Source organism: Botrytis porri (genome assembly GCF_014898465.1).
Source record: "Botrytis porri strain MUCL 3234 chromosome Unknown BPOR_018, whole genome shotgun sequence".
Lineage (NCBI taxonomy): Eukaryota > Fungi > Ascomycota > Leotiomycetes > Helotiales > Sclerotiniaceae > Botrytis > Botrytis porri.
In genome coordinates this window covers 175,492-199,564 of record NW_024066092.1, presented here as the reverse complement: position 1 = coordinate 199,564, position 24,073 = coordinate 175,492, and the positions used below count along the sequence as shown (strand labels likewise).

The 24,073-nt window shown below is 40.8% G+C and overlaps 9 protein-coding genes across 9 annotated transcripts; 6 read left to right on the top strand and 3 right to left on the bottom strand.

Moving 5' to 3' along the window:
- Positions 1 to 692: 692 nt before the first annotated feature.
- Positions 693 to 993, top strand: EAF01_010814 (uncharacterized protein; the record flags this gene model as incomplete). Its single annotated transcript, XM_038919071.1, has 2 exons — positions 693 to 938; positions 970 to 993. The coding sequence occupies 2 exons, from the start codon at positions 693 to 695 to the stop codon at positions 991 to 993; spliced, it is 270 nt and encodes an 89-aa protein (XP_038765354.1).
- Positions 994 to 1,446: 453 nt separating this feature from the next.
- On the top strand, positions 1,447 to 2,848 carry EAF01_010813 (uncharacterized protein; the record flags this gene model as incomplete). The annotated part of the gene is made up of 2 exons (XM_038919070.1): positions 1,447 to 1,536; positions 1,598 to 2,848. 2 exons carry the CDS (start codon positions 1,447 to 1,449, stop codon positions 2,846 to 2,848), a joined length of 1,341 nt encoding a protein of 446 aa, XP_038765353.1.
- Positions 2,849 to 3,558: 710 nt separating this feature from the next.
- Positions 3,559 to 7,562, top strand: EAF01_010812 (uncharacterized protein; the record flags this gene model as incomplete). Its single annotated transcript, XM_038919069.1, has 4 exons — positions 3,559 to 3,974; positions 4,469 to 4,713; positions 4,765 to 4,789; positions 4,835 to 7,562. 4 exons carry the CDS (start codon positions 3,559 to 3,561, stop codon positions 7,560 to 7,562), a joined length of 3,414 nt encoding a protein of 1,137 aa, XP_038765352.1.
- Positions 7,563 to 8,756: 1,194 nt separating this feature from the next.
- Positions 8,757 to 10,058, top strand: EAF01_010811 (uncharacterized protein; the record flags this gene model as incomplete). Its single annotated transcript, XM_038919068.1, has 5 exons — positions 8,757 to 8,883; positions 8,935 to 9,063; positions 9,136 to 9,299; positions 9,372 to 9,648; positions 9,811 to 10,058. 5 exons carry the CDS (start codon positions 8,757 to 8,759, stop codon positions 10,056 to 10,058), a joined length of 945 nt encoding a protein of 314 aa, XP_038765351.1.
- Positions 10,059 to 10,500: 442 nt separating this feature from the next.
- EAF01_010810 (uncharacterized protein) lies at positions 10,501 to 12,577 on the bottom strand. The gene is made up of 3 exons (XM_038919067.1): positions 12,161 to 12,577; positions 10,971 to 12,104; positions 10,501 to 10,921 (listed from the first exon to the last, which is right to left on the bottom strand). The coding sequence occupies exons 1-3, from the start codon at positions 12,452 to 12,454 to the stop codon at positions 10,814 to 10,816; spliced, it is 1,536 nt and encodes a 511-aa protein (XP_038765350.1). The 5' UTR covers positions 12,455 to 12,577; the 3' UTR covers positions 10,501 to 10,813.
- Positions 12,578 to 13,321: 744 nt separating this feature from the next.
- EAF01_010809 (uncharacterized protein) lies at positions 13,322 to 14,624 on the top strand (the record flags this gene model as incomplete). Its single annotated transcript, XM_038919066.1, has 6 exons — positions 13,322 to 13,471; positions 13,528 to 13,652; positions 13,707 to 13,954; positions 14,020 to 14,125; positions 14,177 to 14,244; positions 14,302 to 14,624. 6 exons carry the CDS (start codon positions 13,322 to 13,324, stop codon positions 14,622 to 14,624), a joined length of 1,020 nt encoding a protein of 339 aa, XP_038765349.1.
- Positions 14,625 to 18,082: 3,458 nt separating this feature from the next.
- Positions 18,083 to 20,713, top strand: EAF01_010808 (uncharacterized protein; the record flags this gene model as incomplete). The annotated part of the gene is made up of 1 exon (XM_038919065.1): positions 18,083 to 20,713. The coding sequence occupies one exon, from the start codon at positions 18,083 to 18,085 to the stop codon at positions 20,711 to 20,713; it is 2,631 nt and encodes an 876-aa protein (XP_038765348.1).
- Positions 20,714 to 21,626: 913 nt separating this feature from the next.
- Positions 21,627 to 22,239, bottom strand: EAF01_010807 (uncharacterized protein; the record flags this gene model as incomplete). Its single annotated transcript, XM_038919064.1, has 3 exons — positions 21,627 to 21,777; positions 21,849 to 21,979; positions 22,123 to 22,239. The coding sequence occupies 3 exons, from the start codon at positions 22,237 to 22,239 to the stop codon at positions 21,627 to 21,629; spliced, it is 399 nt and encodes a 132-aa protein (XP_038765347.1).
- A 1,113-nt stretch (positions 22,240 to 23,352) lies between these two features.
- EAF01_010806 (uncharacterized protein) lies at positions 23,353 to 24,073 on the bottom strand (the record flags this gene model as incomplete). Its single annotated transcript, XM_038919063.1, has 3 exons — positions 23,353 to 23,491; positions 23,630 to 23,760; positions 23,906 to 24,073. 3 exons carry the CDS (start codon positions 24,071 to 24,073, stop codon positions 23,353 to 23,355), a joined length of 438 nt encoding a protein of 145 aa, XP_038765346.1.

Genomic DNA, 24,073 nt, shown 5'->3' with positions numbered 1-24,073 from the left:
AACGGAACAATATAATATCAATTTCTCTCACATGCCAATCAAAATGATTCCATTTCTCAACCATTCAACCCGATTAAGAAATCCTCATCCGAATTATCTATTTGATCCATGCCAACCTACTGTAGTGGCTCGAGAGTGGCTACTGCGTATGTCTCTGAGTCGTTTCGATAAGGGTAGCTCTTACAATAGCAACGGAGGGGTAAACAAGCGAATAGTATCTAGGTACTCGCAACCATTACCTCATGAGTGAAAAGACACTCCGGATGATCCATAGGAGCATCATAGATAGCCAAGATGAAAAAAGCAACATCCATCATCATCTAATCAACATTTGACGTTTCCTCTTTCGAATCAATCATTGCCGAGTTGCGTGTGCTATCTTGAAAAAAGCATTCTATGGCTCGAGCTGGAGCATCAGATCTCGGAAGATTCGCAACTCTAGCGGGAAGCAAGGAATTCGACAGCACGTATCGTTAGAAGTAGTTTGATTGTCCGAGGGATTGTGTAGTGTAGATCTATTTGGCGCCCCGCTCTATATCAGTTCGAACTTTGAACTTTGAACCGAATTCAAGCCGCTTATGCAATAATATCATTCGGAAAAGATTCTTTGTATTTTCCAACAAGTGTACTGAATAGGTACCTGTCTATATTCTCCCTCAACGTACATTCCTGCATTCACGCTTCAGATAACAATGTCTCGCATCCAACGTCTCCCATTTTTCCTCCACACCCTTATCGAAATCCCCGCCTCCTTGAATTTCTTCCTCAACCCTTCATCTCAACTTTCTATTCCAGCACCGCAAGCTCACACCATTATCCAACAGTACGCAACGCTCCTTTTCGTTTCATGTCTCATCTCGATTATCTTCGCTTCACGACCTGTCGATAGAACAAGTCGTAATGTCGCGGGTGCTTTGTCGTTGTATCATGTTGCTCCGGTAATTAGAGCTGGAGGTAGGATTTTAACAGGGGAAGGATTTGGAAAAGGAGTGAAGGGATTGGGGGGTCCTGGGGTACATTTGTTTGTCCATTTTATCTGTTGTGCTGGTCTTTTGAGACTTTTCTTATCACGAAGGAGGAAAAGACGATTTTGAAAAGTTATGTTGATTATCTGTTCGAAGGTCTGGATGGATTTGTCTCTCGGTCCATCTAATTATCATTTCTGAGATGAATAGGAATGCAACTCGTTAACATATTCCGGGGAGATTTGCAGAGCGCAATGGAAAGACAGAATTGCTTCCAGTATTTTGAGATTATAAGTTACTGCTTTCTGCGATTTGGCCTATTGATTTATTGTTTATGAAGCTACAGCGCCCATTCTCCACCTTTGGTTGTCCGCCAATGAGAAATCACAAAAGATGTGGTTTGGTGTCTCGTATCCATCACCCCTTCATTGGCCGCCTTACAATGAGTTGAAAATCTCTAGACCACTTTACGACTTCATCTATGGCGTCTTCAAATCCCAGAGAATCGACAAGACGACCCCATAAAAAGTCTAGGTATGGGTGCAAAAGCTGCAAGACAAGGCGATTAAAGGTTTGGACCCCCATTCTTGTTAAATAACACCACCAATTCCCAGTTCTAATGGCGTCCCTAGTGCGATGAGACCAAGCCAGCATGTGCAAATTGTTTGAGGCACAGCATACAATGTGAATATTTAATCTTGTCTCTCAATAATCCCGCGCTTTCAGCACTTTCCACAAAGAAGTTACCTCTACCCACTACAGTGACAGTCACGCGACGAAATGCTCATTTCTCGCGTCCTGTTCCGCGCAATCCCATTTCTTTTTACTTCCCGACCTCCATTTCCACTACTGTGTCGGGAGTAGACGAAGCACTCGAGCTCCGCCTATTTCAACACTTTGTAAATATCACCGATGTACCTCAATTATTTTCTGCATGCAACATATCCCTATGGATCATTCAGCTCGCTTGTCGTCATCGTTCAGTAATGGAAGCTTTGTTGGGTGTTTCAGCATTTCATCTCCGGAGTTCATTTTCATCATCCTCTTCTGCTTTTCCCACCAGTGCAATACCTGAAAGTAAATCGGAGAGAGAAGTAATAAAAGCAAGTCATCATTATATGGGCTTGGCTATTGCTACTCATCGAAAATTAATCATCGAGGAAGGTATTACGGAAAAGACAGCCGATGCAGTTCTGGGATCTTGTTTGTTCATTACATATCATTGTGCGGGAAGTCGAAAATTCCTCAATCAAGCTCATGATTCAGCACCCTCGTCCAACAGCTGCACACAGAAACATAGGCAATTGTGTAGAGTACCACTGTATTGGTTCGTCCCCATGAAAAGTTTCAAAGATATGATATATCTAGCTGCAGCATACGTCCAAAATGAAGGAATGAGAGCACTTTTGCAATGGGAGGAAGCTAATGTTTGGATCATTCTCCAAAATGAAATGTTGCCGGATCCTGACAACGATTATCCTACGACATTTAATTTTCTCCTCGACGATTTACCGCTTGATGCACCGGATTATAATACCTATGCTCTTTGCATCAAGTATCTGAATCTCCTCAGCGGAGGTGAAATCACTAAATTTATTCTGAAATTCCCGGCATTGGTACCCTCGAGATTCGTGGAGTTGTTGAGGGAGAAAGATATGAGGATGATGGGTATAGTCGGGTATTTTTTGATGTTAGTGAGGAGAGTAGACCATGAGAAACATTTGTGGTGGATGGCAGGGGCGGTGGAAAATGATTGGGAGGGAATGAAACATGCTTATGAAAGTGATGAGGTGTGGAATAAGAGGATGGAATGGGCTAGGAGGGAGATTGAGGGTGGGGAGTTTATAGACTTTGGAATTGGTGAGGCGTTGGCTAGAGTTTAGGGAATGATTTATACCTTTTACCAGCATAATCGTTTGCTCAGGAATCTCTAAGCTTTTAGAGCAGTCTATACTAATACCGGATTACGTGGACAATCTGTACGAAGACTGTACGGGGAGAGCAGGGGACGAGCAAGGGTAAAGGGAAGCTCAGAGAAATTGGCAATTTCGAAGATCTATAATATCTATAATGTCTATGGTACGTTTTACGTAAAGTTTCTAGCTTCCTATTCTAAACATCTGAGGGGTCATCGGTAGTTAGCGGTTCTCACGGTAAGTTCGTCGTCACACGTTGGTCATGTGAAGTTCGTTTCGAACGTCAGACTTCTTGATGCACGGACTTAATGACTATGTATTTCCTCTCCTCAAAGCTATATTAACCTTTAGCAGTCTTACAAGTTACAATTCAATTTGTGTACATGTCACTTGGACAAAGATGTATCTTCTTTTATTGACCCTAGTATTCTCGAGATGCAAGATGCTTCTTCGGGCAAGTGGGCGTTTACCCACTGGCCGCTATTGGTGAGCAAACGAAAGATGGGTAACATGAGGCTTTGGGCAGCCAGCACTTCAGCCTTCCCCTCATTTCATGAAAACAATGCTGAGAACCCATTGCACGAAGAGCTTTGTCCGTTTCATCCCAGGATTTTCTTATTCCTTTTCTTCAATATACACATCACGCATTTGCTTTTATCGTCACAAACCCATCGACTATGGACGGACTCAGTGCTGCTGCTAGCATTATCGCTGTGGTTCAAATGGCTCAGGCTGTTGGTGGGGTTTTAATGGAATATTACGAAGGAGTCAAGAGTGCTCGCGACGACATTCAACGTCTTTATCATTCGATCAAGAATCTTGAGTCCGTCCTAAAGTCTGTTGACACTCTGCCACATAACCTTTCAATCAACATCCAAACACTTTTAGAAAACAAAACGGGAACTCTGTCGCTTTGCAAGGCTGAGCTTGATGGCATCAAGAAGGAACTCGATACCTTTTCGAAACAGCAAAATCATATCGGAAAGCTGAAGTCTTTGATATGGCCGTTCAAGAAGAAAGATGTGGATAAACATGTGGATTTTATCGATAAGCATAAGAATGATCTAGTGTTAGCATTTGGAGTTGAGAATTTGTAAGTCTGTTTGTTCACGTTCACCTACCACACTAGCCGAACAAAAGGCCTGTAAGGTATTCATGAGTTTCGTGAGCCACGATACATCTCAAGCGGTGGTGGGTCGGCCACGGCTATCTATACGGCTCTCCTCAGTCGTTACGTACCAAAATTCATGATCAATCTTTCTATATTGACCAAAAACTCAACAACATTTTGTTTCGAGATTGAGGCAATTACAAACACATTTATCTTAGGTTGAAAGATTTCAAATCTTCGAAGGCTTTTAGACATAATCATATTTTGGTACAGGTTGAAAAAGTGTGCCACTATCAAGTCGAGCAGCCTCTCATTGAGTACTAGATCTTGGCAAAGCACCACAGTCTTAACGGGCATCATTTATTCTAGGCACAAGCTACCTCCTGCATTTTGAAAAAAGCAGTCTGGCCTCTTGTATACCTCACAGGGGTGGGGAGTTGAGTATAAAATTAATCTGATTGTGTGTTCATTATTAGGCACATTTCCCTGCGCCACCATGACATCTTAGAGGATATTCACAGCGAAATAAGAGCGGCTCAGAGAGACCAAGAGCGGAGCCAGATAGTTGATTGGCTTGCAAAGTCGCTCCCTGATCCATCCACAGAGCATAACATCGCCCGAGAAAAGTTTCAAGAGGATACGGGATCCTGGCTAATAGACGGAAATCATCTCAACACCTGGTCGAAATCTAGTAATTCATTCTTTTGGCTCAACGGGGGCGGTGAGTTTGACCCTTTAATACCTAAAAGAACTAAGCTAATGATAAAATCAGCGGGGGCCGGAAAATCGATTTTATGGTATGTTCGACAACCTCTTTCCTTTGCCATCTAACATTACCACAGTTCTACTGTGATTGAGCATATTCAGCAACTCTGCAAACAAGAAATAAATGTTGTTGTCACATACTGGTATATCAAATTCGACAACTTGAATACACAGAGCGTTTCCAATATAATTCGTTCTTGGATTAGAGACATTTGTAGCAATCGTCGAGATACGCCGCAAACTTTGAAAGATGCATATTCCCATTGCAATCATGGTCAGCAGCAACCGACTTTCAAAAAAATGATGAAAATCCTCAAGTCTGTTGTGGTTGGCCTTCAAGATGTTTATTTGGTTGTGGATGCTCTGGATGAGTATCCCAAGACAGAACGGGATTTATTACTGGAGACTCTCAAGGATATTCATCAATGGAAGATTGATTCTATACACATCTTTGTCACGAGTAGAGTAGAGGACGATATTCGATATCATCTAGCTAATTTGAGCGAGCGGGATGTTTCGGATAGCTACCAAAGCATTAGAGTTCAAGATCCAAACATTTCTGAAGATATCAAAAAGTTTCTCAATAACAAAATATGTGACTTCCGACAAAAGATGTGGAGTTCTGAATTGAGAGAAGAAGTTGTGGATTCCATTGTGCGACAAGCCGATGGTATGTTCAGATTAGCAGCACTTCAATTGGATTCATTGAAACGGCATAGGACTGTGTCAGCAATCAGAAAGGGATTGAACCAACTTCCAAGCTCCCTGGATAAGTATTACGAAAGAGCGCTGAAAGACGTACCTGAGGAGGATCAGTACTACGTCAAAATTGCCTTACAATGGATTGCTTGCGCTGCACGCTCGTTGACAGTGTCAGAACTTTCAGAAGCAGTGATGGTTCAGGTTGAGACTCCTCCATATCTGAATGAAGAAAAGAGATTAAGCTGCGAGGGCAACGATTTCATTCTTCTTGATATGATTCCATCAACATTCATTACGGTCTATGAAAAAGAATACTCGTGCTACAATCCCGCAATATGGAACATAAATCCGTTCATTCAATTCGCCCACTATTCCGTCCAGGAGTTCTTACAATCAAGCCGTACGTCTGATGGACCCGTCAATGAATATCATATACGAGAGTTAGATGGTAATAGATCAATTGCAGCGCGGTCTATAGCATACTTACTTCATGTTGGTTCGATGTTGAAGTATCCATATCCTGAAGTAATCGACATATACCAAAGATTCCCCTTGATCTATCACGCAGCTCTCTGCTGGACTTATTATATTCAGCGCCTTGAGATTCAAAGTAGTGAGCCTGATAATCTCGTGGATTTTGTTCGTAAAATGGTATTGTTGTTGATAAATGACAGCCAACCCACGCTGAACAACCAATCCGCGCCGATCGATCCAGACTCATGGAACAATCGAAATGCGTGGGAAGTATCACAAATAATCTGCAAGGGTGCAGAACCAGAGCTTCCGTATTCCGCAAAAGAATTAGCACATGCGTATAATCCTCTTGAAGTTTACTTAGACTCTAGTTCCGTTGTATCATGTCCCTTATCTTGGCTTTGTTTTCATGGCTTGACTGGTTTGATCCAGCACTTGTTAAGCAACGCGCCACGCGAGTCCAGGGAAATCAATGAATCGAGAATTTCCGCTCTAGGGACACCTTTACATGCCGCAGCTTTGGGATCGCATCTTTCGGAGAGGACTGTCATGCTACTGCTTGCGGCAGGAATGAATCCAAACGCTCCGGGGGGAGAGTGGCGTTATCCACTACTTGCCGCTGCTCGCTTGAATCGACCAGAAATTTGCAAACTATTGTACGAGGCCGGTGCAGAACTTCAAGCTGAGATGGGCATGTGGAATGAAACTGCATTGCACATCGCCTGCGAACACGGTCATGTGGAAGTATGTAAATTTCTCTTAGACGAAGGATTTGACATTGAACATCGTGGGTCCTCTGATGAGTTGGGAACACCATTATTGGTAGCTTCAAAACACCAAAAATTAGAAGTTGTGAAGTTATTATTAGCGTCGGGTGCGGACATTGAGGCGGAACATGATACATACACACCATTGCAGTATGCATCAGCGTCTCACGATTTGCAAATGTGTGAACTACTCCTACATTCCGGTTGCGATGTGAATCACAAGACTAAAGTTGTGAATCGTACAACTAAACAAATAGTGGGCGAGTACTCTCCACTTCATCGGGTCTTTTCATTTTTTTGGCAAGTGCGCCCTTTTGGTGTAAACGATAACGACCCATGTCCAACAATCAAGCTCTTGCTGAAATACGGTGCCGATATACATGCTAGAGAGAAACCTTGCCTGAGAGATGGTTATAGGGCTACCGCAATCTATCTCTGCTTAGATTATTACGAATCCCTATTTTTCACTCCGATTAAGGACAATTTCGATTCTATATTGGATTGTGCTATAGATATTCTATTAGACGCAGGTGCTGGAGATGGCCCAGAAGGGGCGGAACTACTTTCAATCCTAAAAGAAAAATGTACCACGTTAGACGGGCAACGAAGACGTAAGATCCGGCTCTATGAAATGGAAGGGAGTTTTAAAAATCCAGAAAGATATGAAGCAATGGTTGAGCCGTGGAGTAAAGCTGTTGACTTGTACCGTGAAACACATCACCGAATATACAAGCAGCAGAAGAAAGAACGAAAGAAATTGACGCAGGGATGCTCTGTAGAAGACACTGGGGAAAGACAATTTAATGTGGAAGATGAGAAAGTGGCTAATGGGGAAATACGCAGGCGAAATATCATGCCTTAGAAGCAACTGAAATGATTCCATATATATTAGTTTCAAAAACTATTTTGAGAAGTATTGTAATCTTACGTTTCAAATGATGAAGTCCTCATTCTTAAAAATATCATAATAGCTTTTGGTGATAGATATGATTTTACCATCACATTTTGGATTTCACCACTCTTTGCACACTCTCCACTCTGAATCTTGAACCAGTGTTCTTGAGTAGAGAAGTCCAATATTTTATTTAGTTCTTTAGAATTGGACTGCTCTTTCATCATCATATCCATACATCTATTTAGCAACCTTAGGTCATATCTCAGCAATATATACTGAAGTCAGTACTCACCGCGGAAGTTTCTGCCCTATTAAAGACATCTCTCCATACTCTGGTAAATGAATATCATTAATGAGAACTCTTGCGCCTAGCTTAAGTCTGGGTATCAATGCTCGTAGAACTTCTCTTCAATAGAGATCTGAACGGTTGTGGAAGGTCTGGCGGAAGATATTTATTGTTGCGGCTTTGATGGGAAGGGTGGTGAAGTATTATGGGATCGGGGGATGAGAGATGTGAATTAGACTCTGGATTGGGGGTAGGAGAGGAGGTGAGGTGGTACTTTTGTGCTTGTGGTGGATGGGTAGGTGTTGGATGATGGAGTTGGGGTGGGTGAGGGTTGGATAGATCATAGAGTTAAAGAACTCTGTAGATCAATTAAAATCGAGGTGATCTCATAATCGGAAGATTCAATACCTCTGTGGACCAATCAAATGATGGCGCTTAATAACGATTGTATGATTATGGGATCTGTAACGAAAGTCACAATCTGCAGTGAAATACTACATGATGCGGCTGACACCTACGATATGTACCGAAACGCCGAAATCTATTGCTACCTTCTACGTGTTTTTCATGTTGATTTATTAGTCACCTTCCAATTAATTCCTTACTGCTTCTTTTCGCAGTGGTAACTTATATACAAATTAGCACGATGTCCAACGCATTCGAAATTTTAACTAATCTTCGAATGGTCTTCCGGCAGATACCCCCGAAAATCAGAATGAGAGAGAGAAGTTACTCTACGAACTGAGAAATATATCGCTGTCGTTAGAGAGACAAGACAATGCCGTCGAAAGAATTTCCTTCCAGGTAATACATGAACTCCTTTCCGAGTTGAGGTATACTGATTTGATTTCTACTGACTTCTTAACAATCAGCTGATGAAAACCGTCGCCTGTAGAATTGCTATTGATCTTGGGATATTTGAGCTTTTGGAAAACAAATCCTCGCCACAAACTATGAATGATATTGCCGAGAGAACACCCGGCGCCAATCCCACTCTCATTGGTCAGTTTTATTTGTGCAATTTTTACATGAACATGACTGAGACGTTGACAGGCCGAATCCTGCGATGTCTCGAGTCGTTTGGAGCTATCGGTGGAAACAGTTCAGCTGGTTACACGTCAAGCACCGTTCCAAAAGCATTTGCCAACAAACGACATCAAGCCTGTCTCAGATCATGGCAAGGTCATTCTTTTTCTTGCATGGTTTAATACGCTAAGCTAACGCGACATCTTTGACCCAGCTTCGATTTCTTAGCCCCCGGTTGGATACTCATACCTCAGTTCTTGAACGACGAGAAGTATCAAAATTCTACAAGTAGTACAGATACGCCATTCGCAAAAGCTTATGGTTTTAAAGATGGTGCGACGATATGGCAAATCTTGGAAACTACTGATCATATGCCCGTGATGGGACTCTGGGTGAGTTATGTCATCTGGCCCATCACTTAGCTTATCTCGGATTTTTTGACTATTAGAGAGGATTTCAATCAGATGCAAAGTTTCAATGATGGTCACAAGAACTTTCTCGACATATATCCAGCTATGGATCGACTTGCGATCGGTGCATCAACCGATTCCGAATCGGTTATGATGGTTGATGTCGGTGGAGGACAAGGCCATCAAGCCATTACTATGAGGAAAAAGGTTCTTCATCTCTCGGGAAGATATATTGTAACCGATCTTGCTCACGGACTACCTGTAAACAGAGATGAGAGTACAGGAGTGGATATCATGGTCCATGATTTCATGACTGAAATGCCCGTCGAAGGTGAGTGATATCGGCAATTCATGAGAACAATGAAAAATCCAATCATGAGCAACCTTTGAACTACAGGTGCTCGACTCTACTATCTCAGATATATATCTCATGACTGGCTATAAGCCGTGCTGATCTAAATTCTGAATCACACCCGTAGAGCCATGAAACCAGGGTATTCCAAGGTAATCATCAACGATTGGATTGTTCCAGCGGAAGGGGCATCAAAATTTATGATGGCTCAAGATTTTAACATGATGGCTAGTGGAGGAGGAATGGAACGTACACAGGCTTTGCACGAGGAATACATTGCTGCCGCGGGGTTGAAGATCAGTGGGATTTGGAAGGCAGATAATGAAATCAGCGAGAGTGTCTTTGATTGTGAATTGCCTAAGTTGATAAATGCAGATGAATTTAGATAGTCTGGTGGAACTTGGGGTCGGTTATTTTAGAGATGAGAAGTCACATTCGAAAACCCTAGTTTTAGTCAGATAAAAAGATGGGCTGCAACCTTTTTCTTATGAAAAGTAAAAACCGTATGTTGGTAGATAGTATGAAGCAAGGATCCCGACATCAATAATGCAAGATGGAGTTGTCAGAGGTGTGAATAGACAGACATGTTTGTTGGATCGACCAGACCCGTTGGTCAAAGCGCGCTAATGCGGCACGGGCCGAGAACGCTAAAGTACCCCGGAAAGCCTAAATTTTCGGGGAGCTTTAGCCTGAATGTTACCTGTGCGGTCTGGGGACGGAACAGATACAGAAATAATTGTCTAGCGACTATTATTTGAACGATCTGAGTCTAGTTACGTTCAGAATTGCAAGAATTTATGATGGATGTATTTGATTATTGTGAATTAAATCTCAGGGAAGAGCCCTGAGTTTCGAAGTTGTAAGTGGCAACATAATATTCTGTGGTACGAACTCAAGGGTCGAGTGCCAAGTACTTTCTGCGCACGAGTATCACTTCTGAACTAGATAGCCACACCCATGGTACTTATTGGACGACCATTTTACGAACTATGTATGTTCTCGAATATGCGGGACTTCAAGAGATCGAAGATGGGAATGAGCAGGTAGACCCAGTAAAATTTAATTACAAAGAACCACATCAACTGTGACTAAATCGCACCGAGAACAAGGCTAATAAATCGTTCCCGCAATCTCATAAATCTTTCTAAAGAACGGCAGCTTCTCTCCTCTCTATCTTTACATCTATACCTGTTTGTCTGACAAACCAAGAGTTTTGTACTTGCCATTCTTTCTCAGGGTCTACGAGATAAATCTATTTTGTGTAAGAATCTCGCTGGATAAAGGATAAATGATAAACTCACATTGTATGTCAAAAATAGACTAGCTATAAGCTTATATACTGAAAGTGTACTGATGTTCTTTCCAAGACAAATACGATTGCCAGCTCCAAAGCTCAGATCTGTTTGCTTCATCATAGAAAGACGAGACTGATACTCTGCTTCTGTTTCTAGATCTTCGTATCGAAGCCATCGTTCTGGAACGAAAGAGCCTGCATCTTCACCGTATACTTTTTTGTTTTGGTTAGTCACCCAGGGATTTATACCGACAATTGTTCCGGGAGGTAAGTAAGTTCCATTGGAGAGAGTAAGGCCAGTAGCAGGGACGATACGCTCGAGTAAAAGACCAACACCTGCGTGAACACGACTAGCCTCTCTGATGACAGCTTCGATATATGGAAGCTTGCTGACCTCCTTGTAGGCCACTGGAACAGACAAATTTGCGGAATCGAGCTCTCGAATGAGCTTCTGGTGCACTCGAGGATTCTTGATTGTAAAATAGATGATTGACCTCAATACAATTGCGCTTGTATCGGCACCGGCTAATACGTTAAGGAGAAGAGAACCCACAATGGCATTATCGTCCATCAATTCTGGGTTGGTCTTCTTGACTTCGATGAAGCTGTCCAGCATATCTTTCCTATCGGTAGATTTTTTATCTATACCTTGTTGGCGTGCTATTGATTGCTGCGCACACCATATTGCGGCTGTATCAAAAGTGGGAGGCCCGATAGGCATGATGGGATTTTTTCCCAGCCAGTGATCCAAAGCGGGAATCTGACCAACAACTCCAAAGTAGTCCAGGGCCTGTTCGGCAATGCGAATGAACCCCGTATGATCGGAAGCCGTTTCGATGAAGCGCGTTGGTCTACTGAATGTTATCTGAAAGATAAAATCCCATGAGAAATACATCATCCAATCCTCCATCTTGCATACGGTTCCAGCATTGGATCCATCCACAAAGAGTTCGTTCAGTCGTTTGAAGAAGGCTATGATGGTGTCATCTACGCTCTTCTCCAAGCTCAATACATTACCCATATTGTAGAACTTTTGGATTGGTCGAAGCATTTGGGCATGAACTTCATTGCTTTGGGTGCTAAAAGCATTTTTGATAATTGCTTTTCCCACTTTGGTATCATTAACGGTGTAAAAATCGCTCTTTTTGTTCGATATGTTAGAATCCACTACAATGAATAGGTCTTGCAATGACCTACCTTCAGGAAATCTCCTTTAAGACTGTATATTTTCGAAATGAGCTTTGGATCAGAAAGGCTGACAACATTTGGTCCGATTCGTACGGCTTGTCCATATTTTTGATGGAGAGTCTGGTGTGTGAGTTCCGGTCGGCCACCGTATACATCTATCAGGCGCCAGAGATTTGTAAATTTTGCTAGAAATGGGCCGGGGACACTTTTTAAAGGAGACGTGAAGTAATACCAAGCTAAATAGAATCCAAAAATGCAGATACTCAAGAGAATTACCTGTGAGATAGACATGTTTGGCGCCATGATCCAGCGATGAAGAGAAGATAATATGGGAAAAGAGCAAACGCGGAGTTAGTATTTGTGGTGGTCGGGTCATATAAAACGATAAAGAAGAAAAACATTCTGTAATTAATGTCACAAACAATATGTGATGAACAGGAGCATAATCGAAAGTACCCCTGGCTAATTTGCAGCATTACATAAATTATAGATTTGCAGCAGTCTCCACTAACCGTTGGTCACCCACATTAGCTAGATAGTAAGTTTTGAAATAAATACGGAGAGGCCTGAAGATTGACCTCCCCATACCGTTAGCCGACTCAGAAAATTGGCACTAACCTTATGGCGGCAAGTCAACAGAATCCTACGGAGCTCTTTTACTGCAACGATCAAGTTTAAACGATGCAAGGATGTGGCAGGGGAGGGTGATGCAACATATTCCTTCGGGGTCAATTAAGGCGAATCCGGTCCCGTCCCCTGCCATGGATGAAAGGATGGTTCTAAGAGCAGTAATAACTGACCATAAAATCTGAGTACGTATAGGTTTAAGAAACGATCTACCAAATAACATTATTGCCAGCTTCAAACGGCGTTACATTATTGAAATCAATTTACAACAGAGGGTTGAGGGTCAATGACCAGTATCTGGGACCAATGGTCAACAAGACAAACTATTATCCTTTTATTATACCAGTGAAGTGCTCACGGAAAGTACTAAATGGGTTTTCTATGACCGAGCTTCCCGATTGAAATCCATACCTCGAACTTATGGTGGACTCGAGTTTCGGGTGTTTTCAACACAAACACACGCATTATGCTTCTCTAAAGACTACATAGGAGAGTCTTACTTTGAAATCAACTCAGCTAGATTACTCTTCTCTTCCAGTCAAAATGGCGATAGCCGGTAAAGGGCCTACTATTGTCGCAGTGATGTGGACGGAGACTGTTATAGCTCTAATGGCAATTGGTCTTAGACTCTACACGAAAGGATTCATCACGCGAAATGTGGGATTCGATGATTATCTGATCATAGTCAGCTGGGTGAGTTGAGGGTATCGAATCACTCCTTGTCTTCGGTACTGATAATGGGTATTTAGTTTATGTTGATGCCATACACAGTGGCCTGCACGGCAGCTACAACTCAAGGGTTCGGTCAACATTCTTCGGATCTCACCATTGAGGCTTTCGCAAATGCCACCCGATCGGAGATCATTGGTCAAACGTATGTCGTACCTCATTCCAATAGCACACGCAATAGATCTAAGATATACTCTAGTTTCTGCATAATCGGCATAGCCACTAGCAAAGCTTCAGCATCGGTGTTTCTGCTGAGACTTGCAGTTGTCGAGTGGCACAAATGGATTCTTTACATCACCATGTTTGCGGTCACTGGTATCGCCGTCGTATGCGCTCTGTTTGACTTCATTCGGTGTGATCCGATAGCTCACGTTTGGAACCCGTACATTCCTGCCAAATGTTGGGTCTCCACAGAACAATTTACTGCTATGTCACTCGCCGTTGGAGGTGAGTGGCACGATTCCAGATTTCATCCCGCAATATTGGCTAATACCTGAAACGTACTTCCGCAGCAGCAGACTTCATTCTCGCTGCGCTACCATGGATCATACTTTGGAAGTTGAATATGAAGAAGAAGGAGAAAATTCTTATCACATCATCCATGAGTTTGGGAATTTTGTAGGTCTCCTCACTGGCACAAACCGGAGTCATAAACTCACATTCAAATAGTGCTATGGTGTGTGGTGTAATTAGAACAGTGACCCTAAACGGTCTCTCGTCAAGATCTGATTATTCCTGTGAGTAAATCCCCGTAGCCAATTATCCACAACTGAATTACTAACATTTTCTTTCAGATGAAACCATAGGTTTGATATTGTGGTCGTCTACCGAACTAATGATTACGATCCTGACTGCAACAATACCCACTTACCGACCACTATACAAAGCCTTGAGAGGTTCATTATCAAGTACGGGTAGGCGTTCCAGTCGAGGATATCGACTGGATAATCTAGAGGAGGAAGGAAAAAAAGATTTACCACCCCCTGCCGTAAAAAGACGACCCAAAAACGACACAACTTTAATGGCGACAGCTATGAGTGATAATGAGCACAATGATTACCATAGTGAGCGAGCTATTCTGGCATCTGGCAAGGGAGTACAATATTCAGACTCTTGATGTAGCAATGCATACTTGATACATGAAGGTAGAAAGAATACATACAAGAGGATCAGAACCAAGCGAGGAAACATTGTCAAGTATTAGGTATAAAAAACAGTCACCATAGCGCGGGTCAGATTTTGTTTACATTACATGAGCAACACTCAATTTCTTGACGGCGGAATCTCAAACCACTGACACGCGAGATTGTCACTGAGGGATGGATTTGTGCATAAACAGAAGGTCAAAATGCTGGTCAGTATAACCAAGGCATCAAGGACTTGGATATCATTTGGACTGAATTTGAAGCCTCCGCCCACACAGTGGAACAGGATTTACATTTTGGCTGATACGAATGAAAGAAGAATTAAAAATTAAAGGTTACGTTTACCCGGCACTCATGGGTAATTTGGCTGCAAGTTTTATGGTGGATACTCCATCAAGGTTATTTTTGAAACTTGACCCTCACACGCACCTTGAACATTACTTGTGCGGCTAAAAAGTATGTCACTCCGAGGCTTGATAGATGCACATACCACAGGATGGCAAACTACAAGAGGAGTAGTCTTGTTTTCATAGCGGTAGACCTACATGTCTTCTGGCAACAAGAGTGGATTGACCGCTTTTAGTACGGATAGGTTGTTTAATACCTGATATATATCAACTACAACACTAATTGTAACCCACTTTCCGGTCTCTGAGGCTTGGCTCATGATCATTATCTAATCGGTACGACTTACATTGTGATTTTCAAGACATGGAATTATGCGATGCCTGTCGACCTTCATTCATCCTAGGCATTTTACCCGGTCCATTGCCATTCAATATATGCGAGCACACTAACAGGGAAAGTATTAGATAAGTAAGTCGAGTACTTTACTTTCTGGCCACCTCTCTCTTAGATCACTCATTTATATTAAAAATCGCTTTTGTAGCTTATTAATAACTTTTTTATTTATAAATAGAATTTATTGAAAATATATATATATATAATTCAGATCATTTTAAGTTTATTCTAAAAAAATTAGATTTTTAGGATTTTTCTGAATAAAAATCTGAAGCTTTAAAATATTGATTTTTTAATTTGTGTGAGAATTATATACAAATTTTACTTTTTTCAAAAATCTTTAATAACTTTTCAATCAAAATTACTAAAAATAAACTATAAATCTTTATTATAAATTTTTATTACTTATAATATAGAAGATTTAAAAGAATTAGAAAAATTAGAAAAATTCTAATTAATAAGTATTTATAAGAATACTTTCGAAATTATAGGGATTGTTTTTTCTTACTTAAGTTATATCTTTATAACTATTAATTTTTTCTAATTTTTTTTTAATTTTCTATATAAATCCAAGCTTAAAACCTCAAAAAAGTAATTAATTTGTTTTCATTAATTATAATTAAAAAGTTATTAAAGATTTAAAACTGTTTTCAAATTTATATATAATTCTTATATAAATTAAAAATCAATATTTTAAAGCTTTAGATTCCTATTTAGAAAAATCTTAAAAATCTGAATTCTTTAATATAGACTTAAAATAATCTGAATTATATATACGTAAATTTTCAGTAAATTATATTGTATTTTGATAAAGATATTAATGTTAAGCAGACTTGATAAGATATATATATACAATATGTATGAATAAAAGGGTTGTTTATTTCTATCTATTCTCTTCATATGAAAAAGGAATTACTATATTTATATACATGTGCTACTCCTACTTATACACTTTATATATATATAGAGTAAAGCGTGACATATAATGTTACATTATTGGTCACGTGTTCCGACAATTAATAAATTGAAAAAGCACTTTTTGATATAAAATAATGACCTAAAATAAGAATAATTAGAAAGTCGAGTAAATCGAGTATTCTACTTTCGGACTACTTCTCTTTTAAGCCACTTTTTACACTAAAAATAGAATTTTTAACTCTTTTATTTATGAATGAAATTTATTGAAAATTTATATATATATAATTCCAATTGTTTTAAATCTAATCTAAAAAATTTAGATTTTTAGGATTTTTCTATATTGAAATCTAAAGCTTCAAAATATCGATTAGATTTAAAACGATCTGAATTATATATATACAAATTTTTAATAAATTCTATTTATAAATAAGAAAATTAAAATTCCATTTTTTGAGATTTTTAGTGATAAAGAGTGGCTCAAAATAGAAATGGTTCGAAAGTAGGGTACCCGATTTACCCGACTTAGATACCAAACTGCCGGGATGAACATGTAACGGAATTGTAATAGAAGAGTTCAATTGCCTATCGCACGTATCTGCCAACCAAAGAAATCAATCTCTATTCTAGTAATAATCTCTTCTTTAGGGTATTTTGTGACTCAACAAACTCCATCAAAGCAATTGATAGCATTACACATTAGAATCCTGGGTTATCAAACCGGAAGATCTACTGTTCAGTTGGCAAGTAAACTTTTTTAATTGGTTCACTGATTATATACGTTATGGAGCTGTCGTGGAGTCTTGACAAGCACCCTTCTATGGCAAGAAAGATAAAAGCAACATGGGGCGCAAGTAGATCAATACATATTTCCAACTGTTAGTTACCGGGGGCCAGCACTGCTGACCTGCGTACCCACTCTATCACCAGGATTGTTACTGGGTTCTGATACAGGCATTTCAAGCAAAAACAATGAGCTGGTGTAAACGAATTTCTTCCCATGTTCCGTCAAAGTTGCGAAGAAATTCAAGCAAGATTTTGATCGGGTTCTCCGACTTCTGTGCCTTCAAGATATCTTGATTGTCTCAGGAATCCACCCCATAACGAAAGATTTGATATATATCAGGTAACTTTACCGACTGCAATCTTTCTTCTTAAAGTATGAACTGAGACCACAATCCTACTTGTAAGAATACTCCAGGCAATTCATTCAGTAGGTATCCATATAGCTTCCTCCGGAGTGAGAGACACGCTGAAGAGATGAGTGCGCAGTTGAGTACGGTGTTTGCGGAGGGTATCTGCTAAAGGCCCGATTCAAAAATGGTAAACCTCAAGAACTTATTGACTGCTGAGATAGGTGCGTGCATGAAGACTAGGAAGTATATCTGGCCTAGTTAATGAGGATATCGTGATCTGGTTTGCATATATGCTCGGATGAAGATAGCTAAATCTAACAAACCAGTGTGTGTGCAAAGAGGCTGGAAGGAAACCGTACGGAATCTCGAAATCTGACCCTAGAAGTATGGAGTGGCGCTTATCAAAGCTCTCGGGATAACGTATGCGATATCTGTCCCGAGGTCTCGTGACTTGGTGTTTTCTGCCTTAGCAACAGACCCCGCGTCAACACGATCAACGCGTCGCAGCATCGACTAATTAAAGATCGCTTGAACATCTCACTTCGAACGTCAAACCTCGGCCTCGAACGACATTCATCATCAATCATTCATTTATCTATTTCTGCAATACACAATATGTAACACAACAACTCTTCAAAATGCCGAGCAAACAACGGACTTTCGAATTGGTGGACGCGCCAAAAGTCCATCGACCAATGACCAGTAAGCAAGCAAAAAAAGCATATCAAAAAGCAAATCGAACGCCACGAACAACGAAAGCCGAACAAAAGCGACGAGATGCCGAAGAACTGGCGAAGCACAGAAAAGCATATGAAAAAGAACAAGCAGCTGCGAAAGCGAAAGCGGCAAGAGATAAAAAGGTTGCAAAAGCATTAGAGCAGAAAGAAGAAAGGAAGAGACAGGGGATACCGGAACCCAGCAGATATGTTCGCCCAAGTCAGTCAAGGATTTCTTTATTTTTGAAGCAGGGAACCAAGAGATTTCGGGAGATGTCACATACAGGTGAAGAGTCTGAAGGTACTATGTGCGACGAATTGGATGACGAATCGCCCGCAAAACGAGTTGCGCATGGAATTTCCGAGGAGGATGAGGATGAAAATGGAAATGAGGATAAAGTCTTATCGAAACAAATTACGCGTCGCGATTTTGAGTACGAAGATAAAACCCAGAAGGAACAGCCTACAAACAAAAAGAGTGAGGAGGAAATAGTCATTTCGAGGTCAGCAATGCTACCAGAAGATTCCGAGGACGAATTTGGAGATTTTCCGCCCTTATCAGAAAACGATATTTCATTATTGGATACTAGTTCTATGCATTCCACCTCATCAAATGCGAATATAGGTAAAGTCAGATCTGCAGGTTTGACAAGACCCCCGTTTCAAACACCTACCACGCCATTCAATGATGAGCAGGAGCTACCACGGATGAAGAATTTTGAAAGGGAGCGAATCTCGCCTGATGATCCATTTGAATTAGAGAATATGCTTGATTCTCAAATCCGTTCCGAAGCAGCAGATGCAGTTTGCAAATCAGATAGTAAACAAGCAATATTAATTGACGAAAAGGCCAATAGAGACGACACAAAATCTACAACCTCCACATCAAGAATGTCTATAAAGAATTTCGCAGAGGAAAGAGAACTTCTTTGGCATGCCCCTATTCATGGTAGAAATATGTCAACTTCCCAATCCATACATACTAAATCACCATTACGTCTTCCCAGGGGTTCAGCTACAATAGTGACGCACGACAAGCAAAACAATTCACACTCACGCACAGTACCTTATGATCGTCTACAAGATCCTTCTTCCAATATAAATTGCAATACAGTTTCAGCACCAGGAACAAATACACGCCTCAATTCCAGGCCGCCAAATAGAAACCCACCCCCCGCGCAGACATCAATGGATGTTGCTCCAGCTATGTCAAAGAATGCTACTGTCACTGCCTCTGAAATTTCAGTCTCTCGATCAACCAATCTGGATCAGCAGGGCTCGCGAGAGGAATTCGTTCACTCTCTTGTGCCCAAACCTCACCATATCAAACGAGAACCGGCTCAAAATTCACCTGTTCAAGCCCCTACATCCAAATCCTATATACGCCCCGCACTCCAGGAGAAATCTATAAACATGGGTCCCCCAGCTCTTCCCCAGAAAAGCAAACTTGGAACGTCCTTTGTTGCTCCAGTCAATACTAGGAAAGCAACCGATCCTTATAGTCTTCCACCTTCCACGCAAGCATTTCTTGAATCTCATCTTGATGACTTCTTTCCTAGTGCAACTCAAGAAGCTAGAGAATTATGTGAAGAATCCATTATATCTCAATCTTTCACAGACTTAGGTAGGAACTTTTCTCACAAACAAGACCAAGAAAATCGAGGCCATGTGAAGGATAATGTACCCACATCAGCAGTTCCTACAACTGCTGATGATGAATTTGGAGGCATGCTATCTACGCAGGAACTCAAGATGTTTTCGCAGGATTGGGAAATTTCTGACTCAACGCCCCAAAAAGGAAATGAGAGGGAAGATACCATTGAATCACACAAAGAGATAACGATAGGAATAGAAGATCTGCAAAGCTTTATTTGTAGCCAAGACTCAATTTTTTCCAATCAGGAACTCGCTGGATTGGAGAATGCGTCAAAAGCCAAATCACCGATGGCAGATTTCTCACAGCTACCACAAGCTCAAATTTCTACTTTTAGTCACCATCAAGATCGACCAGCAAGATTGCAAAGCCAGTCAGATGAACCAAGTACTCCACAGATTGATCCAGATATGGAACTCACGCCCAAACCAAAAAGATCACCTTGGTTCAAGGAGAAACCGGAAGATAAGTTTACTAAAAAGAGATTTTTTACCGAGAAACCAGAAGATTTGGAGGCTGCTGCTTTAGCGGAGAGTAAGAAAGCATGGGATGAAATTAAAGAGGCAACTTCTTCTAATAGACACAACTTTGACGATGACCTTGAACCTGAAATCGATGGACAGCTTAAAGCTGCACTTGCTGAAAGTAAGGAGTGGGATGAGGTATATAAAGCGGTTCTTCCCACACCTACACCAAGAAAGACTAGCGAGAGGGGCAGACGTGAGATGGATATTGAGGAGGCAGAATTCCAAACACCATCACGAATCATAGATAAGCAGAAGGGAGCGAGTGCTATCGCGAACGAGTCGCATCAATTCAAAAGGGCTGCTAGTGTTGCTAGTACCGATTATGGTGATGGAGAGGTTTCTGATTGGGACGAGGTATTGGATGGACTTTGACAAACGTATCAGAAAACGATGAATATATTAGAAAGAATCACGACTTCTGGGTGTTGGTAGCATTATGGGTTGGAATGGGTATGGGATTAGATATGGGTATATAAATGCGCTGCTTTGGGTTTAGGCATTGGTAATGACATGGATATGTACATTGTCTTCGCGCGTCGCATATTATAGGATACTAACATACATAGGGGCGTTTGATTATTTGTTTAGCATGGTATCATGGACGGTGTGGAGGCGCTTTTTATTGCACTCTTTTGTGATGAGAAACTTGTGGAGAGGTAATTTTAGTAGGGCCACTGATTGCATTTCCATTCAGAGTCTACAATGATCTAAGGTCTATTTTCTACTGCGGTCGTTGTGATACGGGGGAAATGATCATAGCATCGATCGTTTGAAGACCCAAATGCTTTTGTAGGGCAGTAAGGATCACATTCTGATACCTCGGTGTGCTTTTCTCAAATAAGTAATTGAAGATAATGAACACTTATCCCATATCTCGTATTTGATTACAGCGTGAAGAGAGTTTCACAAGTTCTTCGGGACGTTTGATGGTCCCATTTTCTGATTTTGGAATCATCGTGATGCTTCTTACAGGCACAACGAAAGCAACTTCAAAATCACTATTTAGTTGGTTATAATCTGTTCACTTTCCGTCATATGTCTCATTGCCAAAATTCCCCAGACTCCGTCTAGATCTGGGGATAAATAATATCTCGAATGTCTTCCGATGACAGCGCCATAGTGTCACGGGTAGATCATAATGGAATATGGAATGGTCAATTCAGATAAAAGAAATTTATAATCAATAATTAACCACATCGCGACAGATGGAACACAAAAAATGCAAAAAAGTGTCCCCCCCGCCTCAAAACACAACTTCAAAGTGAAATTCTCACCAAGAGATATTTTACTCTCCTAAAGTAAACCCCACTAAACTACTTCCACATTTTGCACTTTTCCACCCCAAGCTTGATGTTAGCTTTGTGGGAAGACCTTGAGTTTGAATGAAAGGAATAGGTGTGATTGAGAAAGCTGAGGGTGCCGTGCAGGCATCGTCGCTAATTCAGTCAGGAGGTTAGTTGTCTATTTTACACAGTAAGAAAATAAAGAAAAGGGAGGAAGACATTACCTATAAAAAGAACAATGTGCATCACGACAAAAGAGAGCGGAATTAAGAGGATTTCCGAAGATTTCGAATGGGAAACAGAGGGAATATGCGTAGGTTGCTGCGAGGTCGCCAGAGTAGCTTGCGAAGATGAACTTTGAGATGGTTAGTTTTTGGATGATGTTGGGGGTTTTCTTTGAGGTTTGGTAGTTTGGTGGGATAATTATGTGTAGGATTGAAGAAGTGAAATGGAGAAGACTGTGAGGATGGGGAGTGTATAGAGGAAAGAGCTCATTACATTATTGGCATTCTGGGCTTGACATGAATTTATTGTGTCGGCTGTTGTTTGAGCATTGATGGTTGTATAGCTCGCGAAACCGAGGAATAGACTTGTGAGGGGAGTGGTGATCTTCATTTTTGTTTATGAATGTAATGAAGGGTCAACGAATGAGAAGTTTGAAACTTAGGGTCCGATGAGGGATGAGATTCTGTGTGGATTTTATGATAGGATTGACATTTTATCGAGGGGATAATAGCGTGGATTTATACCTGTTGAATTGAGTCATCCAAGAGAAGTTAGTGGGTCTTGGGTGAAGCCATGCTGCCGAGCCTGTGAACAATTTTTTATCAAAATGTCGAATCAAATACTGACAGAATGAAATATCGATCAAGCTCCCAGTAAATCGGCAGACTGGTAGTTGATATATCCAAATGATATATGATATTTTAAAAGACAATCGTAAAAAGCAAGGTAAGTAAAGCCTAAAACATCTCAAATTGCCCCCAAGAACCGCTTGTACATAGACACAGTCTCGCTTATTATGAAATCATTGACACGCCTGACATTTCTCGAAACAAAACTTGGTAACGGTAATTTGAGATAGTACTACAAAGTGAAACCAAAACGACGAGCTGAGAGGTAAGATTGTAACACGGATAGATATGGAAGAACATTAAAACGTGAATTGACGATTTGGATCGGTATATTTAGTGTTCGGCCACACCGGTGGATCTCAAAATTGATTGATCGTGAATCTTGAAGGACGATCTGGAGGAATGCTACAAGAGAGTACAAAAATTCCCAAGTTCTATAATGCCGATAATGATACGATGATGAGAAACATGTTAGGCATCAGCGATTTACTTTGCTACAAGCCGTTTCATGGCATTGACATAAATGAGATATTTTGGCTTGCACATGTCAGTCGTCACTAAAGCATGGCATGAAAATGGGGATTCGATCGCAATTCTTAGACAGATGAATCAAACAAGGACTCTTGTGCGGAAATGTAAATCTTTGAAGACCAGAATCAACAGTAACTGAAGGCGTAAAGACTTGCACTAGCTTGGAATTTCAATCATAAGGGACTTTGGTAGGTACCAATTTTTTCAATGACGACCAACACTGATTTTCTGAAACTTTAAAGCCTCTTCCCATGCTAACATATAGCAACCATCCTCCAGATACCAAGATTTACTGAACACCTCATCAATTGTCTCCAATGAAAAGCTTTGGCTAATTGAAGGATTAAACTGGCAAGTCAAGTGGGAGTTCTTGACAAATTGCGCCTTTTCCTAACACTGTTGTTACAACTCCCGCTGGATTGACCAAAATTAAACTTCTTGGAACTGTGAGGACAATGTTAGGGTCGGTACAATCATCGCCGCTATTTTAAGCATATTAGTATATCTTCTGATAAATCTCGGAAAAATGATGGAGAATCTAGAATGGTGGGTACTTTACTAAAGCTATCAAAACAACAGCACGAGATGAGGAGTGAGAAAATGAAAATTTTGATACATACGAGCAGTTCGTACAGATGACACTCTTGCAAAAAACGGCTGCCAATGCGGTACTACCATTTACAACGTATGGATAGCATTCCCCAAAATTATAGGAGGTTATTACATCATTATCATATTGAACTCCGACGTACTGAGGAAAGTTAGTGAGTGCGATTTTTATCCAGCTATCAAGTGAAATACGAAAAGAAACTACCGGAATTCGGTGTCGACCAAATATGACGCCCGGTCCTAGCTCAAGATGTAGTTAAAATATAAAGAAAGACCAACAAACTTACAGCATTAGGGCCCGCGGATAGACAGTAACTGTTGAGGACTGTGTAACTGGGGACAACAGATGATGATTGAGGAATGGAGGTATCTCTCGATGAAACAACAGGAATAAGAGGATTAGCGATGGCTAATGCACCGAATGATGCAGTTCCAATTGAAGAGAAAATTCTCAT

Bases quoted from the DNA above. Each gene is read 5' to 3' on its own strand.
- EAF01_010810 (XM_038919067.1), bottom strand. From the start codon at position 12,454: ATGGCGCCAAACATGTCTATCTCACAGGTAATTCTCTTGAGTATCTGC. The intron at 12,105-12,160 runs GTAGGTCATTGC...TCGAACAAAAAG, and splicing joins TTAAAGGAGATTTCCTGAAG to AGCGATTTTTACACCGTTAA. The intron at 10,922-10,970 runs GTGAGTTTATCA...TACACAAAATAG, and splicing joins GTCTATTTTTGACATACAAT to ATTTATCTCGTAGACCCTGA.